The following is a 19,224-nucleotide window of genomic DNA, read 5'->3' on the forward strand; positions in this document are numbered from 1 at the left end:
GCTTTTCAGCAGTTCAAGTTAGTGTGAGCACTTGTTGTTTTGAACACTCACAGGCGCTGTAATTAGGTCATCTATTCAACCTGAAGCCTTGCATTGTCAGCAGAACGTAGAGAACATCTGATGAAAATACCCAGCTTGGATCTGGGTGAGACTGCCCTGGAGCGATTTAAGTGGGTGTGCAGCAGTTGCCCAGAGAGAAATAAGGGTGCGTCTTACCAAACCTGTTGAGTTTGGTTAAAAAACACACTGTTGTGCTTTTGCCTATTTCATTCAGTGAGTGTGAAAAGAGATTTTACGTCCACAGATGTCTCATGTGATCCAGGATCTATGAACCGAGAAACTGTTAAATACAAATAAAGAAAGTGATCACCTGAAGTGTTTGAGTGATGTTATTGAATGATTATGTAATATCAAGTTAGCCCGTCAGAAATTGGAAATGATCACGCTTTGATCCAGACAAATCAGGTTGTGCCAATAGCGATTGTTTGTCTAAGAGGTGGTCACGATGGCTGCCACTTATGAAACTGTCAATCTGCTGTTGCGCTGGTAGTACAAAACAAAGAGGACAATAGCTGACATTAAATACAAAAAAGGTGCGTGTTGGCTACTAAATCATGTCAGTTCAATAGTCTGTGTGTTAAGTTGAAGTAGAGGCCTTATAAATTCAATGTTACCTAGCTAGCTACCAGGTCTATTTTTGGAGCTTTGACTGGTTGAAGCATCCAGTCTGCATTGAAATTTAAGAATAACCCAAAAATAGCTCCAAACTAACTTAATTTGTCATGGTGTCAGGCTTTGGAATAGCTCACTGATATACCAGAAGGCGATGAGTTATAACTTATATTGTGACACAAAATGATTTTCCTCTTGTTCCCCCTTATCAATATGCAACATGTGGCCCATTGATAAACATGAAAAGAAGGTTATGTTAAAGTATAAATATAATCTTCTCTAATGTAATATACACCTGGAAAGGTAACAGAGAGACATACATTTTTCATATCACTTTAAATAAATGGACTATATACACGTTTTCTGCTTCAGTTGGCCCTGTCCTCACCTTCAGCTGGTTCTGCACGCGCTCGTTCTTCTCGGCCTCAGTGAGGCGATCCTCCTCGTTGCGGTGGTCGTTGATGCCCTCGGTCTGCAGGTCGGCGCTGTGCGTGCTGTTGTTCTCCTCGCTGTCGCTGTTGTCGTCGATGTTGTCGTACATCGGTGGGGGAGGTGGTGGGGGTGGGGGCGCTGCCATCACCATGTGCAGCTCATCCTTGGTCTTCAGCAGATCGTCCTGGGCCTCCTTAGCCTGGAGAGAACGGAAGAATCACAGTGTGAGGGAAATGTAGTCACAAGCATCTCGCTTACGAGACAGATTCTGGATCATTTGTTAAAGAGAAAGAGTCAAAACTAATTCCAGTCCTTGTACACGTAATGTATTATAGTCTAATATAAACTAGCGTCTCTGATGACAGAAGTATTTAAAGAGCCTCAGTAAGATGTTCTTCTGTGCACAGCATGTGAAAGCTCTCACCCTGAGCTGCCAGGTATCGGCCTCTGCCTCCTTGAGTCTCTTGGCCTCCTCCAGTTGAGTGATCTTAGAAGTGTACTCTGAAAGCTCGGCAGCCTGATAGAAACAAACAGAGGAAACATTCATTTAGAACAAATATGATTACATGCAAGCACCGGTAGCTGGAAAAAGACATTATTACATCATGGAGACACCGCTTGATCAAGGTCTGAAACCTGAACGAAGCAAACAGAAGGAGGAACAAACAGACAACAAAGGAAACAATCACTGAGATAATAAAAAGATACGAGCTAGGTAGAGGAGGTTATCTTGCCAGGACAAGAAATAATCAAATTGCACAAAGAGAGAGTCGTGTTTCTCATCCTGGCAGAATGACTCTTAACACCTGTACGTAAAGGTTTATTTAACATGTGCTGTGGATTTGCTTCCCTCAGGAGGGGAGTGACATCTGGAGGATAGAGGAGCAGCATTGATAGCATGTGATCATTTCATTGAGACATGGATAAGTCAGCGTAACGGTTTCTTCTTCATGAGTCTAGGTGGTTGTAGTTTTAGCACCTTGGTCAGAAATCCTCCATTAATGAATCTTAGTTTATACTTTTAATCAAGCTTGCGTTCATCCATTTCAAACATTTCAGCTGACATTTCAGGAAACAGGGGTCAAAAACTGTCACTACTAAAACAGATAAATGACAAAATGTAGGAGAGTTGGATAGTAAACTGTGAAGAGTATCAAGTCAAATATTAAAATCTGAAATGTAATACTTAACAGTTACCATAAGGACTGGATTTCAGCTGGTTGATCAGACATTTCCTGAAGGTTACTGACCGACAGTTTAGTCACAATCACTTTTTTTTTTCCTCCGGTGACTTTTATCCCATTGAGCTCAACGCTTCTGGCTCAGATCTTTAGATGGACACTGATTGGTTGGTGTGAAACCACTTCAGCGAGAGTTTTAAACAGTATTCATCACCATGTCTTTTTGTTATAGTAGAACTCCGCAGATATTTCTGCTGCTGTTGAAAACCTTGTGAACGATACAGAAACTACAAGCAGCAACTCCTCTTGGTTTGTAGTTTCTTTCTTTCTTTAGTCTTCAGTCATTTCAATTTTATTTACTCTAAGTTCAAAAGCCTTTCAACTGTGTGGCTGCAGAGTTTACTGAGGTCACTTTGCTTATAAATCACTTACTGAATTAATTACAAGAGAAGAAATTACAACAAAAAAAATCCTTAATATTACTGGTATTTCAAACAGACGGTGATTTGATCTGAACAGCTACATGTAGGAGGGAGAGTGAGGACATCTCTTGGCTGGTGTAAAATCCTGCAGAGGATTGAAATGTGTTATTCCTAAATGATTTTCTGCTTGATAATTCAATTATCTGACGAGTTCTGATGAGTATATAAACCTCGAGTAGAACAGAAAGAGTAGAACCTCCTGGTGAAAGCAGAGTCTCTGGGTGTTGTGGTACTTTCCTTGTCACCATCACAACAAATATGGACAGCTCATCTTTCTCCACACTGAACTACCTCACCACTGCTGAACTAGGCTCAGTGTTTAATGCTGCACCTGCTGTAAGCAGACTCCTACAGTGGAGCGCTGGGCCCTGAAATTGTTACGCGAGAGGTGTTCAGCTGGAAAAGTGGTCACACAGGGACACAGTAAAGGTTCATCAATAAGTGAACATGTTGCTAAGAGGAGTCCTGCACGTCTTTTCAGTCACAGTCAGTGGATGTGACTTAATCCACTGCACAGGCGTCTTAATAGGGTTTAAGGGTGCAGGGTGTCGCAGCAGGTGTTTGGGGTAAACACAGCTTTACTGTCCTTGCTGTCAAAGTGACAGAGGAAGCAGCTCACAGTTCTGTGGGTGGTCCACAGACCGGTGACTCTAGGTGAAAGGGGTTAGTTAGTCTGAAGCAGTGGGGTGTGGTCCAGCTGGACCCTTCAGAGAGGTTTTGTCTGGATTGAGAGTATTCAGACACTGCTTCATGAAATGCCCTGCAGCCTGCCAGCTACAGAGCTGAGCAAATCTGGTGAATGGTTTCGCTCTTTAGTGTTTTATAAGTTCAAGTATATACAATAAGTTACTTCATTGAAAACTTTGCTTTAAGCGCCTGAATAATAGCACATTGTAAATACTGACCAGCTGTTCCTGACTCTTCTTCTGGTCCTCAGCATGGCGGGCGAGCTCCTCTTTAGCCAGCAGGGCAGCCTGACGCTCTCCCTCCAGGCGAGCGGCCTCTTCCTCGGCTTTCATGCGCTCCTGCTCCAGCAACTGGGCCCTCTGTCGCTGCTCAGTCAGGTCTGATATTAAAGAGGAGAGGGAGAGAAGAGACGATATAAGAAAACCATTCTTAAAGGAAGAATGGCATAGCATAAAAAAACATACGCACAGTTTAAATGTTTGTAAGTTGCATAGTGTCTCCTCCATTGAATGCATCAGTATAACACAGTGAGATTCACAACCCCCCCCCCACACCACCTATCTGTATCCCACCAAATAGGCCTTTGCACATATTTTTTACCAGACCATTGAATTAACTTTCTAGTAAGTGTGTATCATGTTCTATGTGAGCATGTGCACTTCTTATTTTCTTTAACAACGTCAGAGCAGACGCATGTTGCCCTGGCTTCTGAACAGTTCATATTTCTTCATAATGGACACGCTGTAAGTGTATAACATCTTTCAACAGGTGTGTTGTTTGGTTTTTTTCCATTGACGTGACACAAAAGAAACAGCAGGAAATGGAAAATGTGTCCAGAGGAGGAGAACATTGTTGATACATTTTTTTTTAAATGCCTTTCAAATAGTGGTTTGTTTGACCCCCCTTTTTTTTTCCTAGCCTCTCTTAAAACTAGGAACCAGTTCAATTCAAACAAGATTAACTTTTGAAAACATCTCCTAACCTGTCAGAGTCTTTTACTGTGAGCACATTGCTAACCCTCTACAGCACGTTGCTGTTCATTATTGGCTAACAACAGCCTTCAAACCAATGCTCTGATGTAATCCAGAGAGTTAAAGTTAATTAGTTGAACAAGGAGAAGTCCAATGTTATGATCTGACTAAAGAATATGTTTATAAGTATTTATTAAAGAGGACTCACAGTCATGATCCTAAAAGCCAATTAGCTAATGAGCATATTAGCTTCCTGTATGTAAATCTGTGTGTCTTAAGATCAAACTTACACAGAAAAAAAAAAACGTGTTTTCAAGTGCCTGTAGGTGAGATGGCGTGAGCAGAAACAGGTCAAACTAGATTTGAAGGATTGTGTTTGTTTGGACACTGAATCAAAGAAAATCTAAACAAAAGAAAAAACACATCCTCATCACATTACGTATCGTACAGCTTCATGCTGTTAATACTCATTACTAGACTCTGAAGTGTTTCAGCTAACACTCAAACCTTCAGAGCGTTTACACAACATGACACATGCACACAACCTGTTTGCTTCTCTTTCAACGACCTGCCAACATTAACACACACACACCCAAACACACATGAAAGCCCCTCGGTCCCCCCCCCCTCACCTCTTTCTGCCTTCTTGGTCTTCTCCTCAAACTGTAAGAGCCTCATCATCAGATCCTGCTTCTCCTGCTCCATCTGCTCCTTCTCTCTCTCGATGGCCTCCCTCTTCTTCTTCTCGTTATCCAGATGGGCCCTGCAGATAAGACAGTGCTGCCGTGAGCCAACAAACACAGCTGACACTGTTTGGTGCATGCTGGAGTTACAGCTGACGAACAACAGCCGGTGAGGCCACGCACACATTCGTACACGAGACACAGAGAGCTGCTCTGATGATCTCTAATGTTTGAATGAATTAGGAGTTGATCAATCTATACTATGACACAAACAATTGAGAACACCCATGACTTGTTCCTGAAGCGGTTATGTAATGTTTTGAAGGTTTGTTTTTGGTGCTTTTATGCCTTTAATGAGATATAAGACAGAGTCAGAAATCAAAGGAGAGAGAGAGTGGAGAAGGACACAGGTCGGATTTGAAACCCAGGCCGCCCGCTTTAAGGACGATAACCTCCGTACATGTGGCGCTCGCACTAACCACTAGGCTACCAGCGTCCCCTGATTCATCATATTATTTATGATCGACAATTAGGCATCTCCCTAAACAATCTATTTTAGGTGTTGATATTACAGACCTGACCTGTCATTATTAAAGCTCCTGTTAGGGTTTTCTTTTTACTCCAATGAAACAGACGGAAATGAATACTGGTGCATCTTAATGACCTTCAGGAAGCAAAGGAGACCATCAGGAAGAAGATTGACTCAATCTATAAATGAATTGTATAAGAAGGTCATCCTGTTACAGGGTGGGTGTCAGATGAAAACATGATCAGAAAGCTGCACTTTAAAAAAAACGATATCTATGCCAAAGAGTCATTGTGAGTTGAATGTTGCACATTTAGAATTAAGATGGATTAATGTGCATTTATCAGAAATCACTTCTCACACTAATTCTTGACAAAATAAAAATGGCCACAACGTGAAAGTTCCTCACAGAGTCTTTTATTGTGTTTCTGATGAACCTTTTAGTCCAATCACACAGTTTGAACCCGACCTCCTGTCTGGAAAATTATTTATTTAGGATGCATCAATCGATCATTATTTGTGCTACTATAATGATTACTTTATGACTTATTTGATATCTCCGTCAGGTGTTAATAGTGTCTAAACTAACACTTTTGAGGGCTTCATCAAAACCTTGTAGCGTGTGCTTGTGCCTCTCTCACAGACACTGACCACTTTGAGCTTCTGTGTGTTAGAACCCACACTCTCTGTGCACTGAAGCCCGGTGATCTAATGGCTCTCCCTCTGGTATTCACTGTGTTGTCTGCCTGCCGTTACATCACCGTGTTTGAACAGCTGTCCGGAGCAGACAGAGGAGCCGGCAGCTGGAACCGAGATCAGGGTCAACATCCATTCACTTTCAGTTCAGCCGATACAGGAAGCACGTTTCCCACACTTAAAAAAAGGAATTCTGTGATGCTGTCAAGTGAATGGATGTTTCCACTTCCACATGTGAATTGTAAAGACGGTTCAGACAGCAGAGAACAAGGCCAAACTATTCATGAGTGCTCTGTTGGTTGTAGCACCGTCTCCTGATGTGATTACATCACAAACCAGTCCAGCGTAGTCTATCTCCATGGAAACAAACACCTTTTTAGTCAAGTCTGTTCAGCTCTACAGAATAGTGACTGAGATGTAGTTTAAAAATAAGCCAGCTCTATCAGAAAACTCCAGTAAAGCTGCAATGAATATTTCTACTAGAAACAGCAGACATTTCTTCCTTTTTTTTGTCCGTTTCATATGACAGCTTGAAGAACTCTGTGCTGTTGTATTGACAAAAAATGTGCCTCTTTGGATCTGGGACATTTTACAAGCAGTTTCTACTGAGTTATGATTTTCATAGATTAAATGATTCATCATTTTATTTCATGAAAAATGTTCACAAATCGATACAAACCAAAATCTTGACCACAACTGTTTGCTATCTCATGTCACTTTCATGAACTGAAAAGTCGGTTTGTCGATCATTAATTGGTTTGCATGTTCCTTTAAATTACCCGCCCCAGGAATTGCCCCCCCCCCACCCCCCCTTTGGACCAATTTAGTTTTTAGAGCTCGAGTGGATTGAATAATCATTATTTAGTTGCAGCCCTAAACTCCTCTAAGTTCTAATACTACACATCTCAGAACAGGTGATTTGGCGTTGCTTATATTTTCAAAATGTTTTAACATGAAGTCGTGACATCACGCCCCTTTGAAGCATTCTGATGCTGTTGTCAACTCAAACGTAACACCCCTTCGCTGGTACATTTGCATACCTCTCCAGCTGTTTCTGTTGCTTATCCTCTCGGGCCTGTGCCTTCATCTGCTGCACCTCAATCGTGTCTGGCTTGCGACGGCGCATGTAGAGCTCGTGGTTGCCCATGCACAGCTGCAGGACGCGCTTGTTTATGCGCAGTCTTGGTGCATAAAACACAAAGTCCTGAAATGTGGAGAAGAAACAGACACAGTGGATAAGGAGAGGACAATCAAACAAATACAGGGCTGAATGAAGCGGCCTGTCCCTTTGTGCTTTTTCTGATAAAAGGACAAAGACGTCAGTGCTGGCCCAGAGCAGGTGCAGGGAACTTTTTAATACAGATTACTGCAACAAACGGCACTATAGAGAGTGCAGCCTGGCCCACACAGATAAGATATACAACTCTCAGTCTGCTGAGTGATTTCACCACTAATAGCATCCCCTAGAAAGATACCCCGGCTGCTCTGTGTGCTGCATCCCGCTGAGGATCTGTCTAATGGTTTTTTCGCTTCACGGCAGAGAAACATGATGCCGCAGGTAAAATGGAAGAAGAGAGCTTAAGTACAGACGCACACTGAAGCTTAATTTGCCCTCAGTGCTTCACTCTATCTGAGGAAGAACATAACTAGCAGACCTCTAAGAGGAGAGGGAGACGTTTTAGATTCAGAAAAATCAATGTGTGAAATAAAATAATGACTCATTACTCACCGGAGACTTTTTGTCGATGGGCTTGATGATGAACTTCTTATCGTTGAAGGAAATGTTTCTGATCTCACTCCAGGGGAAGCCAATCTTTGGGGTCAATCTGTGGAGGTGACGACGCAGACCATAACATTAAAGTGTCGTACTGAACTTCAGCTTACTAAACACATCAGCTTTATCACCCAATTTTTGTCATACTTTTGACCCAAAAGACACAGAAAAAGATTTCAAACAATAGCTACATAGTCTACAGAGTACACAACAGCACAGTTTAAACATTCATCGCTGGAGTGTGGCCTGTTTTCTTATGAACGCTTCACAGTAACGAGCCTACTTAGTATCTGAGTGGCCTTTTATAAGTGGCCAGATGTTGAGAATCTTTAAAAAGGAAATTTTCATGTATTCTGATTCTTAACTTAAAGGTTTTCTTTATTATTTGTGAATAAATTATAAGTTATATATGGCACTTCGGGTATCAATAGTTCGTCACTTAATCAGACACTAAAATAAAGTCACACAAGTCGTTTATTTCATGAAGTTCACCACAACACAGTGTAATGTTAAAACAACCTCCTACAGAGCGACTGTTATAACAGGGATAAAAGCGGGGTGTGGCTCCACGTTCCATTGTGCCAGACACACTGAACGGATGCCAATCTCATTCAGCACAATACAAAGTAGCACAGTAAACACTGACGGGCCCGATAGTGTTGTAATCTAGAAACTGTGCTGCTGTGAAACTGTACCGCCTGAACTGGAATTTCATTCCATCACTGACCCTGACACATGCTTGAGGAATTGAGAAAACAATGTGGAAGTTATTTCAGCGATTAAAACATTTTTTATCAGAGCCCGGCGGTTTGTGGAGCCGTGCTCTGTCAATGGATCCATGTTTGTAGGAAATACCTGCGCTGTGATGCTGTTCATACATTGTTGCTGACAGCTGCAGTGATTTAGAAAAGTGACCGTTGTTGCTGAAAACATTTTTGGAGTTTGTTGTGATGTGTGGCGTTCTGAAGCAAATGTTACTCATATATGAAAGACGAGTTTCTACACGTTTCATGAAAGATCCATGAAACATGTAGGGAATATTAGAATTGAACAGCAATGACTGGTAAGACCTGTGAGTCTGAAACAACCGGACTACTGACTTTAAAAAGTCTTATCTAGTGACAAAAACACAAGAACATATTTATTTCTAATATTTTTTTAAGTGGAACTTACAATATATCATAATGTCTAAACATGTAAACCTCTGTAGATTTTCAAAATCCCTATCATGACCAACTAACCGTAAAGTAGTATCCAGTTCATTATTATATTATTATAAGTTAAATATGATGAGAGTTTGTATTTTTAAGAATAAATAACAATTTATCAATAATCAAAATAGTTATTGATGCCGATGTGATGTTGTCAGTGTGCTAAATATCAGTGAGTTTAAAAAAATGTTCAGGATCAGAAACTGTTGAAGTCTTAAACCAGAACGTTTCAGCAGCTAGATACCAAAGAGAGAGAACTGAAACAGTTTGATTCTCATCGCTGATTAATATGTAGATATTTTCTCAGTTAATTGAGTAATATCTGGGTCTGTAAAGTGTCAGATAATATAAAAAAAGTACTTCTAAAAAGTCTAGGTTGATGTCCTAAAATGTGTTATTTCAACAAGCCAAAGATTATCTTTTTAGTGTAAAAGTGGAGAAAAGAAACCAGAAAATATTCACCTTTAAGAAGAGGGAACCTGAGAATATTTTAGTTATTACTTCCTTAAAAATTACTTGAACCACACGATCAGTTATGGAAATAGTGGTTGATAATTTGAGAGGGAAAAACCTTCATACACACTCATTTTCTAGCAAACTTTCTCTGAAACTGAGTTGCTGAAATCTTGCATTTCCTTGTAAATTTAACCTCGAATGAGTGAATGTGATCTCTGACTGGCTTCTCTGTGACCAGGACGGTTGCTAGGATGAAGCTTTAGCTCAACAAAACCTCTGAAATGAGCTAAATGAGCGGAGCTGTGGGTTCACAGAGCAGCTGAGCACAAGGAGTTAAACCAGCACCAGACAGAGCCTCGGCAAAGCCTTTGGCTGCACTGCTGCATTGTGGGCCGGCTGCCCTTGTTGGAGAGACGGTGCTGTAGGTTAGCCTCACATTCTTAAGTGCCGCACAGCTTGAAAAACCAGTCGGCGTAGCCATGGTTACAGCAGAGGGCACCGTGGAGGAGAGGCATTTCTTTGCTGATCCCAGGGAGCACATAAAGAGAGAGACTCACACGACGACACCGTTTGTGATTTTACAGTGTGTTTCTCTCTCTTGTTGGAAGTTTTGTGTCACAGTTAACATTAAATAAGGCCAAATGAGAGACTGGGGTAACTTTATACCACAATAGTATTCAACGTAAATAAATCATTTAGTATTGTTGAGCTGCTAAAAGACAAAGGATTAGACGGTGAATGTCCAATTAAAGGCCTGACTTGCTGAACTGTGTCATTACCCTGTCATCAACTTGCTGTGTTCATTTCTTCCGATGAGGCAGACAAAGTCGACCACACTGCTTTCAACAGACACTGGCATGAGAGCTGTGGGGTGCAGCCAGCTTAACATGAGAGGACCTCCAATCTGGCAGCGAACCACGACGAAACTCAGAGAGCCAGAGCAGCAGAGTGAGAGCGAGAGAAGCTGCAGAGATTTCCAGCTCCGGGTCAGTGACTGAGAGGAGAGTCACCTGGGATAGAGTGCTCTTTTAACACAGTCGGTGCACTTCACTCCAGACAAGGCCAGCAGTCAGCCACGGGAGGCCTCAGAGCTCATCAGCTCATTTAAACAAATGGAGGGTGATTACCTCCCAAACTGTCTCGCCCTATAAACAAAGTGGCAATCACGGCCAACACCAGGCTGGATCCAGGCAACACCCTTTCTACACTTCTTGAAAAGTCGGTTTGCCTTAAAGCTTAAAAAAAACATAGAAAAGCAAATACAAGAGTTATCTATGCTTCACAGTGTTTGTGGATGAACAGCAGGTGTATCCCGAGGTTACAGGTGCGTGGGTGCAGGCTGCTTTGAGGCAGGAGGAAATAACCTGTGCTCCACGAACCAAAATGGTCAAATAAACTCATCGCCTTATTGGCCAACCTGTTCTGTAAAAATTGCACACAAACACGGCCTCTCACCTGAAGCCTTTTCCGAGCTTCAGGAGTCTAGTTTTATCATTCAGCAGTATGAAGAGGAGTAATTGTACCTCGATAAGCACAGGTGTTAACAAAAGATGTCCTACTTCATACATCAACAAAAGACCATGACACACTCGCTATAAACAGGCACAGTTATAAGCAGAACGCACACAACTTCTATGTCACATATTCACACATTACGTTAGCGTCTATTAAAACCTTAAAATCTCAGGATAATAAATGAGTATAGCTTAAGAGATTTGCCTTAATGAACTTAAAAAAACAGTTTTTAAACAGATAAAAAACAAGTGATTAAAGCAAACTGCTGAGTCTAAATCTTCAGGTCTGTCTTTTGAAATGCTCCTCTCAAAACCTGCACACATTTGGTCTTCATTGTTATTCCTGTCATACTCTCTGCAGAGGAACAGGAAGAGTGGTGAAGTGCAGACATGGAGCTGGCCCAGCCAGTTTAGCTCTCTGTCACAGGGTTTCAGCTGCTGTCTCAGCAGACACTTAAAAAGAGAAAATGCTGTGCTTGCCTGTCATCTTTCTCATAAATGTTGAGTCCCAGTGCGTCCACTCCCAGCCTCAGCTCTGTTCCTTTCTTATTCTTTATGTCAAAGTAGTTGACTCCGTACATTTCCAGGTCCTGTGCGATCTTCAGGTACTCCAGCATAGCGTCCTCCCTGCAAGAACGGACGGACCGACGACCACATGACGTTATTATTCTCTTCATGAATCTCTCAAGTGCGTGCACTTTATTCAATAAAACACACTCACTTTAACATCCCATTGTGCTCCTCATGCCACACCTGAATCCTCTCCTCCCACTGCTCTCGGGATAACTTGTGCTGCTCCAGCACTCTGCAAGAGAGCGGAAAGAAGAAGAGATCAGCTTCATGAGTACAGAGTCCACCAACATTCAACCAAATCGGATATCTTTTTGCTTTTTGTTTGAAAAACGGCAAGCATTGCATCTTGCAGAGACTTGAGACCTCTTGAAAACAAGATGTATATCTAGTTTTCATAACAAGCATATCTAAGGGGTTAATCCTGATAAAGACGTTGGAAACTTAAACTTATTTTGTTCTGGATTGATCTAATGTGGCACCCTTTTTTCAAACCCCTTTTATTTACTGTAAGTCTATTTTAGTTCTATTCTACTTTCCGAAATGACAACCCATTCAAATACATAGAAAAATGATCTTTAACTCTCATTATGGCATTACTTCTAACCAGGCAGAGTTGATAATTAAAATAAATCTTAAAAGTAGCTCGACCCCAACAGCATGTTGTATAAAGGACTTTCCTCTCAGTTGATTTATTCTCTGTAAACCATATTACACATGGGAGAACAATGACTTCCAGACTGTCATTGCAACAGTACACCTACATTAATCAAAAAACAATAACATCTTGTCCTTGGCATTATATCTGAGCTGTTGGTTTTCACACCTCCACATCATTGCATGTTCCGGCCTAGCACATCGGTTTACACTTTGTCACCAGTCCCTGTCAAACCCATCCAAATGATTCCTTGTACCGTAGTGAGAGGAAGGTGCTCCTCATGCTCTTAACCATGAAAATACTAAAAGAACAAGGCCACACTCTTTGCACACTTGTTAAAGGTGCACTTGACTCTGCCATGTGCCATGATTCATGATGCACTGTGATTTGTCTCTTGAATGGACAGGTGAGAGAAATGAGCTAATCTGATATGTTTTTGTTTCATTTTAAACTTCATCACAAGTATGTATTTACAAAATGAATGATTATAAAGAGCGTTAGACACTTAATACTCCAGTAAAGGGTGAACATTTGAAAAGATGGCACATAAAAATCCAACAAAAATGATCCAGATGTTCCTGTCTCATTATCTCAACCCCAGGATTGTTACTTAGACTTTCATCATTCTCTTTTGTTTCTTCGGCCTCCAGGCTGTGGATGGTCATGTTTCCTCTCTCTCTCTCGCTCTCTCTCTCTCTCGCTCTTCAGTATGTTTAACCACTGCTGATGAGTGCAGCTCTTGCTCGTAGTTTAAGTTATTCAGTTCCTTTTTTTCCCTCTCTAACTCCTGTAAATCAGCTTGGTTTTCATACAACTCAAAAGCTTGATTCTATCTTCTGAAGCCAGCAGCACCTCTCACCTGTGTGGTAGCAGGCGTTCAGACAGCAGGTATCCCGGCCGGTGGACTTCTTTGTTGTAGTCTCCAAACTTGGCCTGAACGGAGTAGGACGCCAGCAGCACGGCCGTCTCTGGCGGACAGTAAACCTCGTCGCTCAGGATGCCCTCTTTCACCTGCAGGAAGAAAAGCTTCTGGGTGATGTCCTGGATCAGCTCCTCCGACACGTCCTCTGGGAAGAACTTGGACCGGAACTTGAACTGCAGTGGGTTCTCCTTCTTCACATCCTGGGAGGACACCTGGTGAGGAATTGTCAAGAAAGTTAAAGAACATCCAGTATATAAAGGCTAAACGGCTGCGGGCGTAAGAGGTATACAAGCCGCACAAATGTGGAAGCAATAATTCCAATCCACAGCAATTTGTTGCAAGAGAGTGGAAAAGGGCATTATCACACTATTCCTACATTACAAACCAGCAGAAAATGTGTAATGTACTAAGTTGAATGTCCACACATGTATGGGGTACAAATCAAGACTTTGACTGACTTCATTTTGAGAACAAATCCATACAGTTTGTGTTAAGTTTAACTGAAATAAATAATGAAAATGACGGCTTACAAACCCATAAATTATTTGCATTATGTGCTACAGAGGAAACATACTCAGCAACATGAGATAATATTCCCTGTCAGTGTTAAGGAAATTGTTGCGCTGGTTTAATGGTGCATTGACCTCATCAAAAGGGAAATCTACTTCACTCTCATTCAGTGGAAATAAACTTTAATAAACTTTGCCACTTCCTCTAATTTCAAAACAGGAACTGAGCGGTCTTGATGGAGAGAACGGGGCCGGGAATATTCCGATTTAAGCGAGGCATTGTGCTGGTGAGCAGCGTCAGCACACTGTGTACAGTTTACTGCTGCTGACAGAGGCCACAACAACCCCACTCTCTCTCTCTCTCTCTCTCTCTCGCCTTGTTTTTGATTGTAAAAATGCAAATAAGCTAATTTCAAAGATAACCAAGAAACATTGGCATGATTTCCTACAAGTGTTTCAGTCAGAGAACCATTCATCTGGACATTTCTGATAAACGTCGTTATGTACTGGTCTTTGGTTTATGAGGCATTAATGCCGGTAGAGAAAGGTGTTGAAGCTTTGTTAGCTCTTGTAATCGTCCAACTCCAACCCATATAGGTAAAGAAAAGATATAACCACTGATGAAGCAGAACAGGACCAATCATTCTTATAGTATACTCCTTGTTAAATCCTGGTGGCGACATTACCCACGCTGCAACTCTCCAGGTGTCAATTGTGTCTGAAATGTAACCGTGTTGTGCTCGCTGTGGCTAATGTTGCCTTGAGCTGCTTGCGTCAGAGAGAGATGAGGAGCGGGCTAAGAGGTCTGGTTAACTCACTTTTCTAAAAACACACCCCTACATTTTTACAACATTTGCATTCAACAATTCTGGAGGCAGTTTATTCCAGATTTAAAATGATGCCACAGATGGTTTTACCCATTTTATTTACCCATAAAATCACTGGGGTGCTTCTTAAAAAAAGATCAATATCAAACTGGTCATGAATGCTAAAAGGGTGGTATAGAAACTGGGATACCAGAACAATCTCGATCATCTGGAACCCTGTTAATAAGCTTCACTTCTTTCCCCTGGTCTTTTGCGTCACACATAAGACGAGTCACAAAGTGAGCAGCCGCAGGAACGGAGAGGTTAGTGAAGGTACGGTGACCGGCGTTCACTCAAGGACAACAAGGCAGCAGCTCTGGTTCACAAAAAGTTCACTCTCCTGTCAAATAATCTGCCTCCAGCTGCTTGCATGCAGCTCTGCGCAGATACCAAACAACGTCTATTGTGGGGGGATACCACAATACAGCATGTGAATATATGCATGTTGTAATACTTTGGTCACTCATTGACTGAGAGGCAAACACTGGAGCTCTAAGTACCGGATGTATTCAAAGAACACATTCTTTCTCTATTGTTCATTAAGTTTGACTCCGCAGGAAAAGTTGGGAAATACTTCAAAACCAGAGTGAGCATGCAGGTATGTAGGTGATAGGCATCATGATATGTAATGTTTGTGGAATTCCACTCTATGGGAAGGAAAGTAACGACATCAATACCTTTGAAAACTAATGAAACACTTGTCTCTACTGACATATTGTGGAATAATAACTGTAGTATCACACTGTAAAAAAAACATTGTGTTGTCTAATCCTTTACAGTATTTAGAACTGAAATGAGTCATGTTTGAAAGGTTAAGTATTGTTACACACTGGAAACTTTTATAATGACCTCACAATGGTAATAAAGACATATTTTAAAGATGAGCTTACCTTTTTGTCCAGTTTAAGCCAAGTGTGGTAACCTTTAGCGTCCATGTACTGGAGTCCAAAGTACCAGACCTCCCGTAAGCCGATGGTTTTAACCACCTGCACAGAGGAGAGAAGTGTTTAAACACTGTATCAATAGAAGACACTATTTTTGTATTCTTCTTTTGGTTGTTAATACATTGGTCTATGAAATGTAAAATAAAAAGTGAAAAATGAATACGTAAAAACTTCCCAGAGGACAACGTCCAAGAGGTAAAGGTATTTCTTACGTTATAGCGTGGCGGAAAAAAAAAAAAAAAACGCTTTAAAAGATAGTCCGAGCAAAACAACCTTGGAGCCAGCTTTTCAAAAGCTAAATATCAGTTCAGTCAACCATCATTCACATATTGAGGATGATATTATTTTCACATAACTTCTTCATAGATTGAAGGCAAGACCATTTGAATGGGAAAATAATTCCTTATTTGTCACGACAGACAGATGTTTATTTGGAAGAGTCCTGCTATGAGGAGATACAATGATTTTACTAAACTAAGACTCCATCACTGTTAAGAACTTACAGCCTGCTTTTCCAAGAGAACCAATCACAATGTGAAGATGTAAACGTAGTCAATAGACAACAAAGACATTTTCAATATATATAATTGAATCACTGATGGTTTTCGTCCAACAGAGTGAGGAGTGGTGAAAAACGCCTTTAAAGGCTTAACAGAAACGGGTGAGGTCTTAAGACTCACACCTTAAGGTGCCAGGCGCCAGATTGAGCTGCAGAAACACCCTAATAGTATGACACTTTCACAGGTGTGAGTTTGGACTAAGCTGTGGTAAAGATATTAACCACTTGCAACTGCTGCCAGGACAGAGTTCAGAGTTCACTCCTAAACCTCTTAAACACTACGTGTTTGTTGTTTGAAGCAATGTGGGCAATGTATAAAAGATTCTCTCTCTCTTGGGGATGCTCTCTAGTGCTGATTTTGTCAGATTGTCCAACTCGAGATTGGCTGGAGGGTTGTAAACTTATGCCCATGACTGATCTATCAGCCAGTTATTTTATTGATTAATCAGTGAACATTATTTAAGCTCTAAAATATCAGAAAGTGGTGATCCCCAAATATCTTAAAATGTACTTTTATATCTGAGAGCAGATGCCCCATAGCCAAAAAAGTGCAGTCCTCGAAGCATTTGCCGCACTGTCTCATTTTAAATGTAGGATATTTCAAGGATATGTTAAATCAAGTGTTTTCTCTACTTGCACTCAACTCACATCTGTCTGTGTGTCGTAATACACCAGAGCATGTGAAAGCATGATGCGGGCAGGTTTTGAAACAAAGCGGTCTTATTGTTTGAGCAGTGAGGGGGAGAGATACTGGCTAACGAGGGCGTGCTGCATGAAGCATCCTGTCTCTGACATCAGGAACAGACTAAGAAGGCAGCAGCGAGTTCTTGCCAAAAAAACTTCTCGTTATTAACGTCAAAAAGGCGGATTAAGAGCCCAGCTTTAATTTCAACTGCACAGGAAACAAGTCTGCTGAGGAGCAATTTGAAAGATTTTTTTTTTCTTAGTATTTGAGGCAGAAAGTGAAAACCCAGTTATGGATCTGGAATAATCACTTGTGCTGCACAAGGAGCTACCATTTTTCCACTGGCTCCTGGCAGGGAAAAAAAAGTCAACTTCCAGAGGCCCTTTATGGACTTCAGAGGGTAATTTTCCATCAGTGCTATGTAGGAATATATGTTTTGTGCGTGTTTTTGTATGTGTGTGCACTGTGACGTGAGACCATCCCTCTTCCAAGCCCTTTTTAAATGCATCACTGCCAAATTCCCCACCCAGTCTCCAGGTGAGGTGCTGTTATTGTTACCCGGGTGAAGCTTCCATCAACACGCTTGCCCTTAATGATAACCTTCAGCCAAAGTTAGAATAAAAATCAGACTCCCACTATTGATTGGACGACAATAAATACAGGGCAGGCCAACCTGTGAGAGAAAGAATCGACTAGCTCTGAATCATTGACCTTTTCTGACGGATTGTGTTTGGAGCCATAACAAGAATAAGACGTAAACGGGGCCTGAAATGAGGGAGCAGTTCATGCTGCATCCCACCTGAAATGAAAAAGTCAGAAAACAATCAGCCCTTTCATGATGTTTTTTTTTTGCTTGGGGGTCTGCAGAGTGAGAGGCAGAGAAACAGATTGGGCAACCACACAGCTACCTCCATGAACAGCGACTTCACTTTATTTGAAAAAAACAGATAAACCAGCCCTTTAAAAAACGGCTGGTAGAGTATAGCGAAAAATTGTAGGGTTCATTAAAGAGGGATTAAATCTCTTTTTGGGAACACAGGTTTAGTTAACTAACATCACAGCAGGTTGGTTTGGCAGGCTGCCCTCACTTTAATCAGTTGCTACGTGGCTCCAAAGTGTGTCATGAGCCACTGATGTTTCCGACGTTTGTTCTGAGTAATATGACTTATATCATAAATATAAATACATTCTACATTCTCCTTCTTTTACACAAGATGACATTTGATTCTGTCTTAAAAGCTAGGTTCAAATCATTGTGAGTTGTTGTCTTGGTTGTTTAACAATTCAATCACACTTGGTAATGAAAGTCTCTGGTCTGATATAGACAAAAAGCATGCTCATGGAGGAGGTCATGTATTTAAGCGTTATTCATGTCAAGTTTAGCAACGATTAAGTCAAGTTGTTTTGATTTCATTCTAGAAAAAAGTATTATTGTCAGCAAATGTAAACACTTGTTACACATAACACATAATACTTTACCAAAATTAGAAAAAATAATAAAAGAAAACAACTTTTGCTGTTCTTCCATAGCATCATTTATCCATTATCCCTGATGTTATCGTTAATCCAGCAGGCGTGAACTGGATCTGCACAATTAGCAGAAAATAGATCAATTGATTAACCAACCTCAAAGTTTCTACTAATATCGTCACTATCCCCTTATAAACTGTGAGCTTTCAAGATAGTGCCAAGCAGTGAAGGCAATGTTTGGTAGGGGTTTGCACAAAAACAGAATTAAATACGGTATCGAGTCCAGTAAGTATCAACAGTGTTCAAACAAATCATGATGTCAGTCAATAGGTGTATAATGTCTGCTTTAAGCCAGAAGAATGGAAGACCTTCTAAGGTCTTGTGTTGAGGAAATGTTATTCATTGCTTTATGCTTCTTTCCAAGACCTAAACAAAAATACTGGGCCAAAACAACCTTTACAAGCTGTTATAAGCAGAGAGACGAGGTCTACTTCATTCTGGCAATGATTGAAAAGGCCAAAGAAAGCTAAAGTTTCTATCAAATTCTTAACTACAGCGTCACCGCCCACTCCAGACTGGCCTTAGGTTGGAGGAGCAGAAGCCGTCGGAACAGTTAGTATTACTTCAGGGTGCAGGCGGCCTCGTGTTACAGCGACCTGACAAGAGAGTGAAAGTCTGTGTGCCTGCTTTATGAGAGCACGGGCCCTGTGGTGAGAGAGAGGAATGCCACTGGGCTGAAACAGCATTACGCACTGC

The 19,224-nt window shown here is 41.2% G+C and overlaps 1 protein-coding gene across 1 annotated transcript in view; it reads right to left on the reverse strand.

Moving 5' to 3' along the window:
• ezrb (ezrin b) overlaps window positions 1-19,224 on the reverse strand; it is a 30,549-nt gene that overhangs the window by 1,729 nt on the left and 9,596 nt on the right. The window contains exons 3-12 of the mRNA XM_061051861.1: window positions 15,701-15,796; window positions 13,373-13,647; window positions 12,007-12,090; window positions 11,766-11,912; window positions 8,060-8,156; window positions 7,371-7,534; window positions 5,058-5,188; window positions 3,673-3,833; window positions 1,529-1,621; window positions 1,061-1,303 (exon numbers count right to left, since the gene is read on the reverse strand). Coding sequence (XP_060907844.1) covers window positions 1,061-1,303; window positions 1,529-1,621; window positions 3,673-3,833; window positions 5,058-5,188; window positions 7,371-7,534; window positions 8,060-8,156; window positions 11,766-11,912; window positions 12,007-12,090; window positions 13,373-13,647; window positions 15,701-15,796 — 1,491 coding nt within the window. The remainder of the gene's footprint in view (window positions 1-1,060; window positions 1,304-1,528; window positions 1,622-3,672; window positions 3,834-5,057; window positions 5,189-7,370; window positions 7,535-8,059; window positions 8,157-11,765; window positions 11,913-12,006; window positions 12,091-13,372; window positions 13,648-15,700; window positions 15,797-19,224) is intronic.

The sequence above is a fragment of the Labrus mixtus genome, chromosome 12 (assembly GCF_963584025.1).
Source record: "Labrus mixtus chromosome 12, fLabMix1.1, whole genome shotgun sequence".
Classification (NCBI taxonomy): Eukaryota; Metazoa; Chordata; class Actinopteri; order Labriformes; family Labridae; genus Labrus; species Labrus mixtus.